General features: G+C 43.2%; 1 protein-coding gene and 1 pseudogene across 3 annotated transcripts; both read right to left on the minus strand.

Annotated features, from left to right (window-relative positions):
* Positions 1-9,855: 9,855 nt before the first annotated feature.
* LOC144703183 (uncharacterized) lies at positions 9,856-11,698 on the minus strand. Of its 3 annotated transcripts, none has more exons than XM_078575297.1 (8): positions 11,431-11,698; positions 11,200-11,341; positions 11,073-11,132; positions 10,954-11,000; positions 10,790-10,866; positions 10,413-10,714; positions 10,100-10,222; positions 9,856-10,007 (listed from the first exon to the last, which is right to left on the minus strand). In XM_078575297.1, the coding sequence occupies exons 4-7, from the start codon at positions 10,961-10,963 to the stop codon at positions 10,126-10,128; spliced, it is 486 nt and encodes a 161-aa protein (XP_078431423.1). In that variant the 5' UTR covers positions 10,964-11,000; positions 11,073-11,132; positions 11,200-11,341; positions 11,431-11,698; the 3' UTR covers positions 9,856-10,007; positions 10,100-10,125. The 3 variants fall into 3 exon arrangements, with proteins under 3 accessions (XP_078431423.1, XP_078431422.1, XP_078431424.1); XM_078575296.1 differs by having other exon boundaries at positions 11,200-11,345; positions 11,431-11,694; XM_078575298.1 differs by having other exon boundaries at positions 10,413-10,705; positions 11,200-11,345; positions 11,431-11,693.
* A 1,172-nt stretch (positions 11,699-12,870) lies between these two features.
* On the minus strand, positions 12,871-14,382 carry LOC144703901 (molybdate transporter 2 pseudogene; annotated as a pseudogene).
* Positions 14,383-19,445: the final 5,063 nt, after the last annotated feature.

Consider the following 19,445-nt stretch of genomic DNA (forward strand, 5'->3'; position numbering starts at 1 on the left):
GGCTAGGATTGCTCCAACTTCAAACAGCGATATCTGATGATCTACAGCTTTGATTGAGCTGAAATTTTGAGCACTGCTTTGTTTCCCCTTCTCTTTCCATACGTTTCCTTTGATCTATAAACAGAGGCCTGAATCACTTGCTTCCTACTTGTGTGGGGTGATTGAATGATAGTGAGTTTTGAGATCCATCAAGTGTGTTCTTGGTGTCTTGGGTATATGGAAAGAAGCATTAGAGAAGGTGGGGAGCTTATCGGCACTCACAAATCACCGTGATATTGGCGGAATGTAAGGATCTAAGGTAGGCATTTTCGCCTTACGTTGTTTCTTTCCCAACATCGTCGTTATCATAATTACAGTTTATTATTATATTTTCATCATGGTTTCACTCCCTTATATACCTATTATCTCGTCTCTCGCTCTACCATCACATTGTTCACGCACTGAATCACTATCATATCCATCACTTCCTCTACCTTATTCTCGTAACAAGTCCCCTAATTCTACTTTTACTTCATCTTTTCTTTGATGCTTTTAAGTTTGAATTATAACTATTCCAACCTTTTACCCCATTTCACCATCTCGCTTGTTATATTCTCTTCTTTATCATTTCTCGTATCGTTAATCAACACAGTAATAAAATTAATCCTTAATCATCATTCCCTATGGAGCCGATCCGTACTCATCACTAGCTAAATATTCCTAAGTAAGCATGGTTAAATATATTTTTATTGAATAATCTCAATTATTGATGACAAATTAAAACCATAAATTTGAGATTATCAGAGAGGTCATTAGCTGACTAACATAACAGGTAGTAAGCAGTAGTATACTAGTCGTATAATAGAGACTGCAAAAGAAGAATTAGTACACTTTATGTCTTTCCGACTCAGCGTGGGCGATTGTTAGGAATAAATACTTCATATGACTTCTCCATCATATCACACAATAAGAGATATTTATCCCATCCTTTTGGCCCATCAAAGCAAAAGCACATGCACTATGCAAGGAAATGAAGAAGAGCATACAAAGAAAATTGGCTAACGTTGTCCGAGCATCACTAACACCTGACGCTTGGACTTTAGAGAGTAATATTGCATTCTAAGGGATGAGTGTGCATTGGGTAGATGTGGATTGGAAACTGTGTGTGTGCTTGGCATATGGTAGTTGAAAGCACCAACATGCGGAAAACATAAGCGTGAGCATCCTCAAAATTTTGGCTTAGTTTGAGAAGAAAGCAAAGGTATGTATCACATTGTTATGAGTAATATGTTTCTTCTCGAATATTTTTATAATTACAATGTTATTTTATGCAGGTGTATGCGGTGACTTCCAATAATGCATCAAATAAAAAGAAAATGATTAGTATTCTAGAAGAGGAATTAAAGTCAATAAACCCTCAAAGTAGGCCATGTTGAGCTCCCTATGTGTGACAGATGCACCATTAGAGTAGGCCATTGTAGATGCAAACAACATCCTTGGGGCGAATGACACTAAAAAACGCAATGCATATGATGACTTTGGTTTGTTTATGTTGGGTGACACATTACTTTTTTCTTAGGGACATGGTCACTGCATTACCGGGGTTGATACGTGTTGAGTGCTATGTATCATTATGCAAGCAATTTGGGCTACCAAACCAGATAAGGTTCCCTTGTATTGTCCGACAAGGTGAAAATAAATGTATGATATGTTTGTTGCCAGTGGCTAGAAGAGGGATATTCGTGACCTCATGGCACTGAATGTGTTGAAGATACCTATGTTGGTTGCAAAGAGTAGTAGATGATCAAGGTTCTTAAGGGGTATTTCAGCTGTGTTTGATGGTTACTACCGTCGCTTTAGAATCGAAGTCGCCATCAACAAATGAAGCAGTTGTTATCATAAGAGCTACAAAGAGACATCTCTTTTGTGTCATGCACAATATCAGAGATTTGACCATGTCTCAAGTAAACATTGCCATATCATCTCGACAACAAACATCTGTCTACGAGGCTTGTCTAGCAATTAAAATCAAGATGACTAAATATGCAATAATCCTCATACGCAGCCAAGCCTTCATAATTGCTGCAGTCATTGATCCATCCATGAAGCTCCAATAATCATTACTAGCAGGATGAAGTCATGCCATATGTATATAATTTAATAAGTACGCATGGGTTCACTAATGATTAGAGCATACTTCATTCAGTTTCTCATGGATGTCTTCATCCAGCTTGGACAACTACAACTTTTTTTAGTGAGGCGATCAACCAGTTGTAGAGAAGTGCACCCTTAAAGAGATCTTCTCCATCTGTTGTGCTGTCATCTATTACAAGCAACCCAGGTTGACAGCCCAAAGTATCGAGCTACTCATGACACTGAAGGGTTGGTGGAGAGCGGATGACAATATCAAGTATGATTTCAACAAAGATAAAGATAGTGACGAGGACCGGAGGGTTGATAAGGCTGACGCATTTTTCTGTGCTTCAGCATGTTAAAAGTTTTAAACAATGTTTTATGTGTTGATGCGCGACGTGCCAATCCAATATTTAAAATTTTAATTTGAGACTCATAAATATTTTATAAAGTACTGCATGCCCACGTTAAACCTAATGATACTATAATATTAATCATAATGCCCCTAAGTTTGTTTCTCCTCTTTTGTTTTCATTTAATATGTCAAATATGAGGCTCGATGGGGGAGACATATAGTTTTTGGTATTCAATATAACTATCTCTACTATCTCCTACAGACTCTCCTCCTTTCTGTCTCTTTTGCGAATCCCTTCTCTTCGCTCCCCCATCCACCTCTCTCCCCTCGGTTCTTCCCTCTTCTCGTATCCAGCTAGCGAAGATCCCATGGTGTGTTCTACGAGAAATAGAAGAGAAGGGTGTTAATGATACACATATCAATGACCACGATCCGGGTTCTTCCCAGTTGCCTGTGTGAACACGATATCTATGCTGATTTATATATAAATATAGGACACAGCTACGCAGACAACCGGTTGCCCCAATTGAATCTGGGGCAACCGGTTTTTGTTATTTTTTAAACAGCTATTTTGGCCGTCCCGCTACGCCATTTTTCCCGCCCACTCTTTTCCCGGCCGCAGCTACGCAGGTTTGGATCAACCCTGCGACGGCAACTTCTGCGTCGATCCGACCTCCGAAGCTTGTTTCAATCCAACGAAATGAGGTTCCACTGAGAGATTGAAGATAGAAAGCTGCAGGGTTGACAAATCTGTTGCCGTCGCGACGGGGTTCTCTACGCTGGTCGCTCTTCTCGGGTCCTCTCTCGCTCTTCCTGGTGTGCATTTCAATCTTTTCCCCTAAATGTGGCATTTCTTAACCTAGTTTGCGTTTTGAAAATTATCAGATTGGCGGAGTTGATCCAAATCGGCTGCCCCAAATCGCCGGAGGTGTGCATTTCTATCGCCATTCTCTAGAACCCCGCAGGTGTGCCCCAAATCGCCAGATTGGCGGAGTTTTAGCTGGTATTCCCTCGTCATTTCATGAATGGGTAGTCAGATTGTCCTATATATAAACCAGAATTTCTTCTTGTTCTTCTTGTTCTTCAAGGCAGACTGCGGTGGCGAGATGAATACAGAAATTGGGGCTAAATGAAACGGGAATGGCGACGGCGGAGAAAATTTAGCTGATTGTAATTCCTTTGCGGAGGTCGTCGTTGTCGCTATTAAGCTGATTGTAATTCTTGTTTACTTATTGCTGATGTTGCGGAGCTATGCCCTTCAATATTTTCTTTGGAAAGATGCTTCTCGTTAATGTTTAATGCAAATTCAATAGATCTTACGGTTTCCTTCCCTTGGATGTAATTTTTAGCCATACTGACTACTTTGAGGCTTTTTCTTATTCATTATTCAGTCCAATGGAGATGTGTTGTCGCCTTCCAGTGTCACTGTAGACCTTGCCGACGAAAGATTTGATGAACTCAGGGAAGGTTATATCCACAAGCTAACATCTATCATTATTCACCATCTACCAGCATTTTGGAAGCTGGCTCTTTCCATCTTCAGTGGGAAATTTGCTAAGGTTGGTTATCCTAAACGGGTTTACTTCCAGATAGAGAGCTAATGCATTTACTTTGTGAACCATGATTGATTTTTCTCACTGCTTTCATTTTCGAGCTTGGGCAACTGTATTCCATATCTTTTGTGCGAAATTAATCTTTTATATGAAGTGTTACAAATGGAAAATTAGTATTTCGGCGTATTTATTTCTCTTCTATTTCTAGTTCTTCAGAAAAGATACATAATTGTTTGTTAGCTTTCATTGGCTCAGGTTCTCAACGTTTGATTCACTCTTTTTCCACTCTGACTTTCGATTATTTCTTCTTTTCCCATTCTGTTTGCTATATAATATGGGTTATGATAATGAATATTTACTGATTCTCTAGCATATTCCAGTCTTGCTCGGTGTCTATAAAGTTATGAATCCCATTCATATGTCTGTCTGTCTGTCTGTCTGTCTGTCATTTTGTGACCCCCTCGGCTTCCCCTTCTATCTCTATCCCAGCCATACCTAGAAGTTCATGGAAATGGTGCTGGTGAAGAAGTCTATTCGCATGTGTGCCAGGAGCTATTTTTTTGTTCATTAAGTGGATCAATGAAGATATTGTGGAATTTGTCCTGTGAAATGTCTATCTACCGCATTAATTTCAGATTTAAGCGCCATGTACAAAGATGAGGATCTATACCCTCATTAAGTGATTTACCTTAGAATCCAACAGGCTACAATAAAAGGAAGTCTTACAATCAGAGGACAAATTAGGAAATAGTTGGAAATAGCCGGATCAAAAGACACCAAATTGCCAATTAATGATGTCGTCAAAATTCTTATCTTTCTGCTTTGAGTGTTTGGATTATGAGAGTAGATGAGCCTTTGTAATCAGTCACTCTTTTTTCTAATGTCAAGGATTCATTGAAATTGAATGTTGATTTAATTCAGGTTTCTGTTGGTAGTGCTCTTGATCAAGAAACAAGTGAGAAAGCTACCCTGTATAAGGCAGTGTCTGATGAGCAGCTAGCTCTACTTCTACCAGGTATTTAACAAATCTAATACTGTATGGTGTAAGTGACTATGAAGTCCATTTATGCCTTCGGCCTGCCAGTTTGCTTAAAATGGATTTTAAAATCTTAGATCGTTTCATGTTGACAAAGTTGGGGTGTTGGTAATTTTCATAGTATTTGTCTTCGAAGTTCCTTGCATTCGTTTTAAATTTTGTTGCTAAAACTTATTCATGTGGAGGACATGCGGAATGGATTTCCTGTTTGGATCTTATTAAATTTGTAAGTACATGAGTAAAGGTTTTTCATGTTTTCTTTAGAATACAACTACTATCATAAAGACACATTTTTTACAACGGCCATGATTCTTCATCCCATGGGAGTTTGTGGCTGTACTTTTTTGGCACTTTTCTCTCTCCCCACCCGTCCATATGCTAGGAGGCCACTATAAACCCGGAGGTCGTAGAATTATTGTACTTCACTTCGTCTCCTTACCCTAAGGATTATGAAACAAGACATTTGGAATGCCAAATTTAAGATATCTTTCTTCTGGAAAAATGAGTTCCTTCCCGCACATGTTCAATCTTTATGTCATTTGCATCACACATAGCCCCATTCAAAATGTATGGGCTCACGAAGTGAGATTAGGGTTTGGGAGCATCACCAAAGAAAGAGGGTATTCATCATTTGTGATACACTCTTCTCACACCCTCATCATTCCCAAGGCCATCATTCTCCGTTATAATTTCGTAATTGCTTCGAGGATTAAGAGCATGTAGCCATCATATATCCAGTTATATTCATTGTAGACCCCTAACCCATCATATTTCTCACTCTCTTACCCAATCGGTCAACATACAACCTTATCGTTATTCACAGGATCATAAAGACAGAAAAATCAGCGCCGGATTCTCATATTTGTAGACCATTTAACACCTACTTTTCTAGACCTGCTTTATTATCACAAAGAGAGATGGAGGATTCTGAACGTGCATTGACTCTAGAGCTTTGAGTTGCGTACAGTGCCAAATTATCATCCCATTCCCATAGTAGAGGAATTATTTGAGAAGGTCCATGGTATGGCCGATTTTTCTAATTTGGACTCGAAGTTGGGATATTATCAGATAGGGATGCACAACAAAGATATCCATAAGACAGCCTTGGAGTCCCCATGAACTCAGGCGCTGTCCATCTTGCCTGCTTCATCCTAACTTACACCAAAGATTTTACAAGAACCCCATTTCTTGAAGATTGGTGGTCATGGTGGATTTCACCGTACCTTCAAATGAACTAATCCGAAATCGATCTCTCTCACTGGAAGATTCCCAAAGTAGAATTTCAAATTTGATTTCCCTACCTTCGTATCTTTAACCTGCTCGCCTTTCTCTTCAAGTAGAAGAATGTATATGTGGAACGTAATAATTTGCTGGAATGGGGCTACAATCTTAGGCCAACATGATTACGGTTGACTATATAACATTGCAGCATGAAGGGGGTTGAGGCTGGGGTTGCTACGACATCAGGAGACGCAAGTCCTGGCACGGGAGTATTAGATGTTGCTCCCATAGTTGAATCATCGATTGCTTGTGATTGGCCTGCATCGTCTACTGCTGTTACATGTACCGGAGAAGTACGCGTTGGAGATATCTTTGAAACACTCGATTAAGTAAGTGAGAAGTGTACCACGTACGCCAACTGCCCCCTTGGACAGAAGAGTTCGAAACAGTTGCAATTCATTAGATTTCTTTGTTTTCGCGGTGGTCAGGCATTACCGAAGCAGTCATTCGTTCCTATAGAGTTCCAAAGAGAGAAGCGGACATTGAAATGTCAATGTCCATTTGTAATTAAGCTGCGGAGGATTCAAGCACCGGGCGTCTACGAAGTGTATCAAATGAACAACAATCACAATCACGACCTTTTTACTGTAGCTGAGTTGGCTCAAATGCTGCAAAATCGCTTCATTCCGGACAAAGTGCGATCAAAAATGCTAGAGTTAAATGAAATTGGCATGCTCAGCTGCTCTCAAATCAAGACATTGATAGAGCAGGAGCATTTCCAAGATGTGACGGTTACGTGGACACTAAGAGATGTTCAGAATTTGTTACTGAAGTCCTCTGTCAAATCTCGCGAGACTAACGACTTCGTCAAATTATTGAAGGAGAAGTCCAAACACAGCTGGTCCTTCAATTTCCAATTGAACGATGACACTCTTCGCTTAGAATGAGTTTTCTGGATTTCACCTAATGGCAAAGAGAAGTATGTGCAGTTCAACGATATTTTACAAATCGATGCTACATACAAGACGAATCGCTTTGGCATGCCGCTGGTGTTGTTCACAGTGATCGATAACCACGGATTAACAGTATTGAGTGCTGGATGTCTCCTATCTAATGAGCAGTTTGATTCTTACTCGTGGGGGCTTCAGCAATTTTGATACTACACAAATCGCGATCCCATCGTCCTGTTTACAGATGGCGATATGGAACTGGCCCGAGCTATTAAGGTCATTTGGCCCAACGCAATCCATCTATTGTGCCGCTTCCACATTTCCCAGAACATCACACGTGCTCTAGCTGGCTCTTTGAGGGCCAATCTTAGCGAATTCATGAATGAATTCTGGAGGGTTGGCTCCATTGAAGAAATTGACGTATTCGAGATAGAATTTTCGACATTGAAGACAAAATGGCAAGCGGCAAAATCGTATATTCGAGCTCTCGAGGCAAAAAAGAAGTAGTGGGCATTTGCCTACACCCATAACAACTTCGTCGCAGGTGTGTCTTCTACGCAACGCCAAGAGATGATCAATGGGCAGATCAAATCTGCGTTATTGTCGAATTCGTCCCTAATGCGCATTATTGATGGGTTTGAAGCTGTCAAAACACGATCGTGAGATAAGTTGTCCCAAGCTAGCCTCTCCACCAAGTTTGCCCCTGCATCAATGGACCCTCTAATTAATGACGCCCTTCATACGCTGACAAATTATGCCCAAGTTCTTCTCAAAGCCAAATCAGGCATGTCCCTTTCATATACCTGTCTTGTAGATGCTTCCAAAGATGAGGGATATTTCCTGGTCAGTCATAAAGATTTCCCACAGAAGTTTCGTGTTGTCCGGCTATCCATTGGCACGATTGAGCAAAGTACATGCTCCTGTAGGAAGGCGATTTGGCTCGGTATTGTATGCAGACACATGCTGTGTTGTTTTCGCCACAATAACATTTTTTCATGTCTTGTGTCAATGTTTAATCATCGCTGGAAAAAAGTCTGTGAAACAGTGGACAATCAGTCAGTCTTCATCGATACTGCATTGGCTACACGACCCAACTCAGAAGGTATGTCCGAAGATCAACGACTCTCTGAACTAACGGCCATGACGAAGCCTGTTTTTCGACGAGCAATTGGAACCGAGAGCACATTCCACCTGTACAAGGCATCAATGACTGTTTTAGGGGAAACTATTGAAAGCCACATACCGACATCGCACCGTGCATTATCTGATATGGAGGAAGACTTTGTTAGGAATCCGTTGACCGCTCGCTGCAAAGGACGACCAAAGGTAGGGAACAAGCGCTACAAAAGCATGGCACAGCAGATGCGAAGTAAAAATAAGCAGAGGGGTGTCACGTGCTCCAGCAGCGGCGAGCAAGGGCACAATGCCAGGACGTATAAAAACTTGATTGCATTCCGTTCAACTCCGCCGAACAGATAGAGGTAATCTCTGTTATTTTCCTATCTCCGCATCCGTCTTATTTGCATTAATATTCTGAATTCCTAGAATGAATCCATCTTATCCTTCTATTTACAGCTTGAAGCCAGAAAGACTGAGCAGGTTACTCATCTCTCTCTACCTTTATCTTTAAACACACTCTCTCCATATATGTGTTATGTGGGCTGCTCAGGTGACTCATCTCTCTCTATCTCTCTCTTTTAATCTATTTCTATCTCATTCATATTTATGTTGCGTTGTCTAAACTTTAGTGCATGTCATTTTTTCCAGGCTGAAAAAAAGGGTTTTCAATTAGGCTGAAAAGAAAGTCTGCTTGCACGTTGGTCACTGGCCCGAGCGTAAGGTATAACCTGGTCTGCTCTCTCTCCCTCGCTTTCCTTCCCTAAAATTTTTTTATTATATTGAGCATGATTTCCCGCCGCAGAATCCAATCCACACAAGCCAGATGATTCGGCTGGTGAGATGGTGAGAAGTGGAGTCAACATAAAGATGAATAAATCCCTCTTTCCAGACCACACTTGCGCCAACACGAATCCTTCCGGGCTGTCTTCGACCGGCGACGCCGCCAGCGCATTGGTGGCCTAGATGCACCTGTAGATGATTATATTTTGGGTTGTACTTGGGTGTAAAATCGATCAATATGTTATTGGTTAAATATGTTTGGATGTTGATGAGATGAAATATATGGGCTCCATCTCCATCTTTAAACTCTCTCTCAATCTCTATCTTTAAACTCTCTCTCAATCTCTCAATCTCCATCTCTGTCTTTAAACCGTGCCATGTCTTCCTGAGGGAAAAAGGGCACAATCACGCATCCCGTCACGCATTTTCTCCTCAAGAACTTGCATGCCGCACAAGGAGAATTCGACAAAGACATTCGAAACGTATCTTATTCTGCTTTTCGTATGGGCACCGACGTGTGCTCCTCGTGCTTCCTCCTCCACTAATCTCTTGATACCTGTCTGCGGCATCTCTTCGAACAAATTATCCAGTACTGAGAATATTACCATTTGAAGGTCATATTGTCTAGTTTACATTCGATCAATGATCTCAAGGCTGGCAAAATTACTCAACCCAAAAATCTATGAAGCTTCGTCCTGATAATGGAGAATCCAAAATTACGAACGGACATATGACCACATGACGGTGTACAGTATCATATTTACATGGGTTTGATTCAACACAAAATTCAAACTGGTTTCACACCGTACACGGTGAGAGTGATCTGTTACTCAATTGCCTTCGTCCTTCGGAAGCGCATGCCTCTTCCGCATTCGATACTTCTGCAATCATCAAAGACCAATAAATTACATAAGTCACCAGACACATGCATGCAATCATTAAAGAAGAAGTCAAGCTGCAAGTGGCTAGCCACGTTGTGCCGAGTCAACCCTTCCACAGTCAGCAGCTCCAGGATCTTGGATGGGATTGCCAGATCGATTCCGAGCTGCTCGACCGCCAGCACGAACTGCTTGTGCAGATCGGGTGTCCAGTCAACCTGCAATTCAATCATAAAAATCACTATGTAAAATTCATAAGATCAATGATAGCATGCATTATTTCACATAATTCAATACACATAATCATGATCCATAATGCATAATTGCATGTTATAAACACATTAGATCAGCAAGCTGAGTTCAAAGATTCAATCTTTAATTCATAATCTCAATCTGGGTGAAGCTCACCTTCGTCCTCCTCTTCGCCGGCCGGCTCTCCGACCGCGGCGCAGAGATCTCCTTCTCGCCGTCGTCTTCATCACCAGTGGAGGAATGGTTGCATGTTTCGTCGGCGGATTTGTTGCCAGAACTGCAGGCCTTGGACGGATCCGACTGGATCTACTGAATTGTTCTAGCTGTGGCGTCGTCGGGGCCGGTAGCCTATCGCCGTCCTCCCCCGGCTTGAGCTGAAGCATCGAGGCGACGGTCTCCTTGACGGGTTTCAGGGAATTGGGGACGGCGCCGCCGCCTGCATTGAGGGCCTGCCCAGACTAACCCCAATTTAGAACATTTTCCCATTCTCAGCCTCCATTAAAGGTCCATGAAGGAGCTTCTAGTTCAGTCACCTGATGAACAACATGCTGCCAGATGTTCTTCAGCTTCTCCTCCGAGACCGGTTCTCGAAGAAACACAACCGCCCAAGCTAGAAATCAAACCACAAACCCAATTTCAAATCGGTATACTCACCTGTGTGAAGAGAAAAACATCGAAGAGAAACTAAGCGACTCACAGCAATGCATCTCATCGTCGTTTCAATGCATTCAGCGTCAGAAATCACTGGAAAAAAAAACGATTCAGGAAGGAAACTAGAGATCTCTGTGAAGAACAAAGACAAAGATTATTTATTACTGATGGTGGGGAGGCCGCTCACAGCCTCCAGCGCCTCATTCTCGTCTTCGAACACAGAAACTGAGCAAAAAAACGAATAAATCAACAATCGAATCGAAGCAAAATAACAAGATTGAGGAGGGAAAACCTTGAATATTGCAAGGGATGTCGACAAGGGCGGCCGCGGGGGTCCCTAGCCGCTGAGGAATTACAATCAGCTAAATTTGCTCCGCCGTCGCCATTCCCGTTTCATTCAGCCCCAATTTCCGTATTCATCTCGCCACCGCAGTCTGCCTTGAAGAACAAGAAGAACAAGAAGAAATTCTGGTTTATATATAGGACAATCTGACTACCCATTCATGAAATGACGAGGGAATACCAGCTAAAACTCCGCCAATCTGGCGATTTGGGGCACACCTGCGGGGTTCTAGAGAATGGCGATAAGGGTGGCCGCGGGGACTAGCCATTCATGAAATGACGACATCCCGGCCACCCCTCGGCCATCCCGGCCACTCCCCGGCCACCTCTCTCCGGCGAACTCCCTTGGAGGTCAATGCCGAACCACGGCCACTCCCTTGGGGTTCTAGAGAATGGTCTTTCTAACTTTCCCGATCGATGGTCTTCTTCTTCTCCAACGCGGTTCCTCCTCCTCGGACATCTTCTCCAACGCGGTTTTTTTTCTCAAAAAGAACTGAACCCAAAAGAAACAATAATACGCGGGCAAACGGTTGCCCGAGATTCCACGCGGGCAAACGGTTGCCCGAGATTCCACGCGGGCAACCGGTCGCCCGCGTAGTGGGGTCGATAAATAAAAAAAATACTACCACATGTCACGAACTTTGACTTTTGTAAAGGAAGTAGCATAAACTCTTAGTTTTGTAAAAAAAATAGCATGCACCAATGAGAGGAAGCCAGTTGGCAGCGGGCTGTTTTTTCCACGCCAGTCAAGCGGTGACCTGGATGCCTCCGTGGCGTCAGGTGGACTCGACGGTGGCATCCACGTCACCGGGTGACCGCCGGCGATGGCCCGTCTCCGCCCCGCCGCCGCCGCCGGCGGCGCTCGCCACCTCCTCCCCATTCTCCGCCGCCACCGCCCTCCCCCGCCGCTCCGCCGCCCCCTCCCCCTTCCCCCGCCGTTCCGCCACCCCGTTCCTCTGCCTGCGGCGGCCCCTGACCGCCGCTCCGCCTTCCCCTCCCCCTTCCCCCGCAGGGGAGAGGGCGGGAGAGAAGCGGCGAGAGGGCGGAGGAGGAGGGCAGGGCGGCGGCGCAGAGTGGGGCCGCCGACGTTGTTTACCAGGGGGCGTGGGAGGACGGGGGAGGAGGCGGGGGAAGGGGGAGGGGGCGGCGGAGCGGCGGGGAAGGGCGGAGGAGAAGGTGGAGCGGCGGGGAAGGGCGGAGGGGGTGGCGGAGCGGCGAGGAATGGGGGAGGAGGTGGCGGAGCGGCCGCCGGAGGCGGGCGGCGGCGGGGGACGGAGACGGGCCATCGTCGGCGGTCACCCGGTGACGTGGATGCCACCGTCGAGTCCACCTGGACGCCATGGAGGCATCCAGGTCACCGTTTGACTGGCGGTGGAAAAAAAACAGCCCGCTGCCAACTGGCTTCCTCTCATTGGTGCATGCTATTTTTTTTACAAAACTAAGAGTTTATGCTACTTCCTTTACAAAAGTCAAAGTTCGTGACATGTGGTAGTATTTCCCCTAAATAAAACTGCCTGACGTGATAGTTGCCTATATGGTCTATGTTTGTTAGCCAATTTTTCCGTTCTCCTAAGGCACCTTATCTACATGATTTAATATGCCTTCTCTGATACATCAAATGGAAGGTGGAACACGATCTCTGATACACCTGATCTTTCTGTTTCGGCACGAAAGACATCAATTCACAACTTGGGGATTCATAAATCATCTCTCGCTCCCTCCCTCCCTCCAAGGTTTTTCTCTTCAGTTCCTCACTAACACGGTTCTTGGCGACGTTGCACTACTATTTCATCGTCGTTGTCTTGGTCGTCGCCATCGCGGCAGATCCAGGAAGCGCAGACCCGCCTGAGCTTCAGGAGCAGATGGAGGAGGACGCCGCAGACGAACCCGAGAGCGGCGCTGGAGCCGGTGAGCGACACGGCGGCGCAGACGAGCATCACAAAGGAGCCCTGCTTGTCGCCCACGTCCCTGGCGGCCATGGCGAGCTCCACGCCGGAGAAGAGCAGCAGAACGCCGAGCAGCCCGACGGGGAACTGCGCCAGCACTCTAACGACAGAGCTCCCCAGCGCCAGGCCCAGCACCAGCTTCCCCGCCCCCAGAATCACCACGCAGGCGCCGCTCCGCCCGCCGCACCGGTACTGCCCCGCCAGCCCGCCCGCGCCGTGGCACACCGGCATGGCCCCGAACCAGCACCCCACCAAGTTCATCGCGCCCACGCTCGCCGCCACCGTCGCCGCCGACACCTCCCTCTCGGGGAACAAGTCCGAGGAAAGCTTGCACACGGCCACCACGGAGTTGAGCACCGACAGCGGTATCTGCGGCACCGCCGCGCGCAAAAAACCCGTCTTCCAGTCCTCGGCCGAGATCTTCACGACCCGGATATTCGACGGCCCGAACCGGAGGTGCCGGACGACGGACGGATCACGGACGATGCAGAGCCCGGTGCCGACAAGGAACACCAGCAGCGCCGCCGGGATCCGCGCCAGGGCGCGCGGGGCGCCAGGCGCGGCGGCGAGGATCATCAGCAGGAGGGCGGCGAGGGCGAGGACTAGGCCGTCGGGGCCGAGCCATGGGCGCGCGGCGGTTGAGCCCTTGACGTGGCGGATGTAGTTGACGGCGGAGAAGGCGAACTGGAGGCCTTGGGAGAGCTGCACGCCGCGCACGACGGGGAAGGGGATGAGGCGGTAGCAGAGGGACATGAGCCCGGTCACGCCGAGGAGGAAGAGGACGCCGGCCGTGGTGATCCCGGCGGCCATGATTTGGGGAACGGTGAGGTGAACGGCGGACTCGGAGATGGCCACCGCGGCGATGGATTTCATGGGCTGGACCGGCATGGGCACGCCGAAGAGCGCGCCGGTGAGCCCGTTGTAGAGCCCGGTGAAGACCAGCGTGGTGCCCAGGTCGACGCCGTTGACGAGGGAAAGCGCGAGGGCGATGGGGATGTACGTGCCCAGATCGCCCACCGCGCCGCCCAGCTCGGACCAGACGCTCGTCTTCAGCCGGAGCCCCTCCGCGTGGTACGACAAGGAGCGGCGGAGCCGCCCCAGCAGCGGTTCTCCATCCAACACTGGATCTTGCGACATCTTCTGTGATCGTTTTCTTCGCGGCTCTACGGACAAATATCTAGTGTAGAGGGCGTCACATCTTTATATAACAACGGGAGGGCTTTGTTTGCCCTTTCACGATACTGCAGAGGCATGAAAAACGTTGACAAGCTATAGTCTTGGAGTATTGTATACGTTTATTGCTATGATTTCATCACGTTGAATCACGGGTGGGGCGGCCATAAACGAATCAGGAGAGATGTAGCATAGATGCTTTGATTGCCCTTCCACACATCTGGAGAGGCAGGTAACTCCAAGAAAAGGTTCGGCATACAGAACTAGAATTAGAGGATTAGAGGAACCGTTTATTGGTGACTGTCATTCATGTTGAATCTAGGCGGAAGGCATGAATTTGTTCTGGAGCATTAGTCTTGATGCGAGTTCTTCATGTTGCTGCGAGTTTTCGAGTATTATAGTCGTTTATTGGTGAAATTTATTCATGTTGGTTCAACTAATCAAGAGGGAGAGGGAGAGAAAGAGAGGGATAGAGAGAGAGAGAGAGAGAAATAGAGGGAGAGGGAGAGAAATAGAGGAATAGAGAGAGAGAGAGAGAGCAATAGAGGGAGAGGGAGAGAGAGAGGGACAAAGAGAGGGAGAGAGAGCAATAGAGAGAGAGGGAGAGAGAGGGACAAAGAGAGAGAGAGAGAGAGAGCAATAGAGGGAGAGGGAGAGCAATAGAGGGAGAGGGAGAGAGAGGGAGGGAGAGAGAGAGAGATATATATATATAGCAATAGAGGGAGAGGGACAGAGAGAGAGAGAGAGAGAGAGAGCGAACGAGAGAGAGAGAGAGAGAGAGAGAGCAATAGACGGAGAGGGAGAGCGAGAGAGGGAGAGGGAGAGAAAGAGAGGGAGAGAGAGAGAGAGAGAGAAAGAAATAGATGGAGAGGGAGAGCAAGAGAGGGATACAGAGAGAGCAATAGAGGGAGAGGGAGAGAAAGAGAGGGATACAGAGAGAGCAATAAGGAGAGGAAGAGAGGGATAGAGAGAGAGCAATAGAGGGAGAGGGAGAGAAAGAGAGGGATACAGAGGAAGCAATAGAGGGAGGGAAAGAGAAAGAGAGAAAGAGAGAGAGAGAGAGAGAGCAATAGATGGAGAGGGAGAGCAAAAGAGGGATACAGAGAGAGCAATAGAGGGAGAGGGAGAGAAAGAGAAGGATAGAGAGAGAGAGAGCAAGAGATGGAGAGGGAGAGCAAGAGAGGGATACAGAGAGAGAGAGATAGAGGGAGAGGGAGAGAGAAGGAGAGCAATAGAGGGAGAGGAAGAAAGAGAGTGAGAGCGAGAGAGAGAGAGAGAGAATAAGATAGAAGGGGAGAGAGAGAGAGAGAAAGAGAGAGCGACCATGAGAGGGAGAGAAAAGAGGAAAGAGAGAGAGCAAGAGAGAGACTCAATTTTGCGTCTCACACATTCTTGACTTCCCGAGGACTATAGTTAAATTCATATACCTAATGCTTGAAGTCAAATTGTTAGTCCTAAGCTCTAAAAAAAAATTTGAAGATTGTAGAAAGTTGTCCATCTATGTTTCCTCGGTTGAGATTTTCATGAAAGTTCAGATATCTTAATTCAGGATGATCAGAGAAGAGGACATATTCTAAGTGTAGAAGGATAGTCAATCTAGTTGCGTAATGGTTGAATAATTGCATAAAACTCTTTATCATACTCCAAGCACCGTAACTTAGAATCGTAACTTTTCACTATTGGGAGGGGACAGGTGATGGGTCTGTTTGTCTTAATAATATTAATCCACATCTAAATTAATATTTTCAAATCACTTGAAAAAATCTCAAATTTTTGTATTGGTAAGTCAATTTCTTTCCACTGAGATTTTTGACTTTGCATCTGTGTTTTTATAAAAAGTTTTTTGGTGTATATATGCATGGAGAAGGGAATAAAATTGAAATTTTCTTCAAAAGCTAACAATTAAATGTCTTCTAATGTCTAGAAACCTTGAAACTTCGAAATTATAAAATTACATTAAAGTTTGAACTAATCTACATAGTTTCTTCAAGATATTTTTTATTCAAAATTTATGTTGAGTGAGTTAAAAAAAAAATTAATCTGGATGCTACTAAAACTGAAGGGTCAACACCATAACTTGAATTCTTAATGATTCCTCTCTAAAGAAAAGCTCTTGGTACTAGCTTTGAGCCTTTGACTTATCCATACATAATGCACCAATACATATATGATTGTGCTGACTCGATTCATATAAATCTCACCTTTGCAACAAACATAATTACTTACTCTTAAAAAAACATAAGTATTTTATGAGTTATGGTTTATTTGGATTCTATAACCAGGAAAATTAAAAAGGGGAATGATATTTGAATATGTAAAAATTAATCTGGTCGTCTGATCAGAATTGGATAACATGATAATTTCAGGCCATCCACTGCTCTCTTTTTAAAATCCATATTGACAAAGTGAGACTGAATCAACCTGATACTGTCCAGTCCATCCACTTGTCATCCCATCAACTAGTTGCCACAGCATTCATCCCGTTGCCCCCACACCTGTGATGTGCTAAGCCCTCTCTGTTACCCCAATAGTCGGCTAGTGCAACCTATTCTCCCAGCCCTCTATGCCTTCTCTGTGACCTGATATACAAACCAAATATCTTTGATATTCTGGAAATAAATATTTAATGTATATTTTGAATAAAATTAGTATTTAATTTTATGAATTGAATTCGTAGGAATTGCTTTTAAAATCTACAAAAATTATAATGACATGAGGAAAATTCCAGAATAATTTTGGGCTAACTTTAATGCAAATTATTTTATATTAAATTATTTGAATAATTCCAGAATAATTTTGGGCTAACTTTAATGCAAATTATTTTATATTAAATTATTTGAATAATGGACGCCATGATTATATAATGATATAAAATACCAAAAAAATGATGACTTGCACAATTTCAATCAATTTAATGAATAATATGCAAACAAATGACATCTAGATGCATGTAATATTTGCAAGTTATCAGAATAATTGAATTGACTGAGTAGACCACGTTTTACTAATCTTCAACCATTTAAAGAGACTTCAAAAAGCCAGGAAAAATTGGTGGTCAGAGAATAAAGGCATGGACCATTTTGTTATTGATTTCCTTAAAAGTCATTGAGGCAGACTTGATCCATAAAAATTCCCTTTATGTTATTTGTAATTGACGTTCTTCACTATCTAACTTCCAAATTACTTATAAAAAATGTTTGGTCCATGACATTCACATTTTTGTGAATTATTTTTAGTTCAGCCCATTCAATGAAAATCAGTATGAGTATAAACTCCTCTATATTATAAATTAAAAAAATCAATTGTTGTACGTTCACACCTTTAAGCTGAAAATGAATCTGTATTATAAATTAAAATTTAGCATTGATGATCTCAATTCTTTTGTGTTTAACTGTCCTTGTTAATTATATTTATAAATATTAGTTAAAATGTGACCTTTAATCAAACAAAATTATGATACAATGAAGATCAGGGGCCATCTCCATAGGGAACATATATTAGAAAATTAATGACTTTTCAATGGTGATTATGGGATGAGAATAAATATTTTTTATGAGAAGAAATATAGAGAATATGAATGACACTGGGACAATGTGGTAATAAATCTCATTTATCTATAAAAATTGAAGTTCGACAGATACAAAGATAGTAAGGACAAAATACAGAAATGGTGAAGGGATGAGAATAATGACAAGTAGAGATCTATATGTATATAATAACAATTTTATATAACCTTTATTTTTGAAATAGGGGTTATGGCGGAATGATAATGATCATGAATGAAGGGATTAGGACGTGCATGAAATGGATGAAGTAGATTTGGATGGATATGGATTGAGAAAAAGCCAGTAATGTAAGTGCTAGGAATTCACCTTAGATCCCTATATCCTGTCTATATAAAAGAATTTTTCTACTACAGGAGATCTCCTTCGCTTCTATTTTGTCTTCCAACTTCAATCAATGATGAGAACATTAAAATATCTTGATTAATCATGAAATCAATTATTTTACATAGCATACCCATGTATATAAACTTTAAGATGGTTTTTTATATATCGCTCCACATGTTTGATGACCATCATGCCAGCAGAATCCTCATATTCACAAAATATTATGCCATAAATTTCTACATATTATCATTGATTAATGGATATATGCCACATGTCCATGGATTTTCAGAAATGTATGCTAATGGTCAAATTGATCGTCTTTTTCCGGATCTGACAACTCTCATTCCAAAATGTGTCTACAAAATTTTCCAAACTTCACACTACATTTATGGAAATTTTCACGACCCAATTTCATGGTGATTTTAGTTTTCCTTGATTTCCATCACATGTCTATGCACTTTAAAATAAATTTTCATCAAATGGTTGGGGCATAATGACATCATGAGTTGTGACAATAAATGCACTATATAGTACCCAATTATTGGTTGTAGCAATAATCACCATGAAATTTGGTATCATAAATTTCCTGACCACGGATTGTACGCAGTCTGAATAAATTATTTTGTGATATTTTAACTCATAAAATTATTTAAATAACTCCTTAAAGGCATATCATGACTTTTCAAGATTATTTTTTTATGAATTTGATATCATAAATTTCCAAAAAACTACCAAATTCATAAAAACAATATGATTATCCCACATGTAAAATTCATGAAATTAATTTACTGATTATCATGTTATCATCCTTTCAAATTATTCTTACATTTTTTCACTTGAAATATAGTAACTGATGGTAACAAATTTTATGGTTGTTTAAATGCATGCTTCATCAATCAGAAAAAAATTAAAAAACTCACTAAAACAGGGTTAGTTCACAGGGGACAAGGGTTGACATTCTAAGCAGATGAATTAGTCGATCGATCAAATTATATGAACAAAAAACTCAAGAATATATTGATTAACTATAGCCAGATGTCACACGGTCAAATCTCGGGCTAGGACTCTTGGCCCGGAATTGACGTGTGCCGGCCTCAGTGCTTGGGCAGAACACTGAGCAGCCTTGATCTCTTGCAGCGAAAGCTCTTGGGATTGCTTAAGATCGCTTAGAAGGGGTTAGGGGAGAT

Source organism: Wolffia australiana, chromosome 5 (genome assembly GCF_029677425.1).
Source record: "Wolffia australiana isolate 7733 chromosome 5, ASM2967742v1".
NCBI lineage: Eukaryota > Viridiplantae > Streptophyta > Magnoliopsida > Alismatales > Araceae > Wolffia > Wolffia australiana.

What these genes read in the sequence shown, in the direction of transcription:
- LOC144703183 (XM_078575297.1), bottom strand. An exon ending in GGCAGCATGTTGTTCATCAG is followed by an intron (nt 10,715 to 10,789) that starts GTGACTGAACTA and finishes AATTGGGGTTAG; the next exon opens with TCTGGGCAGGCCCTCAATGC. An exon ending in CGGCGAAGAGGAGGACGAAG is followed by an intron (nt 10,223 to 10,412) that starts GTGAGCTTCACC and finishes ATTGAATTGCAG; the next exon opens with GTTGACTGGACACCCGATCT.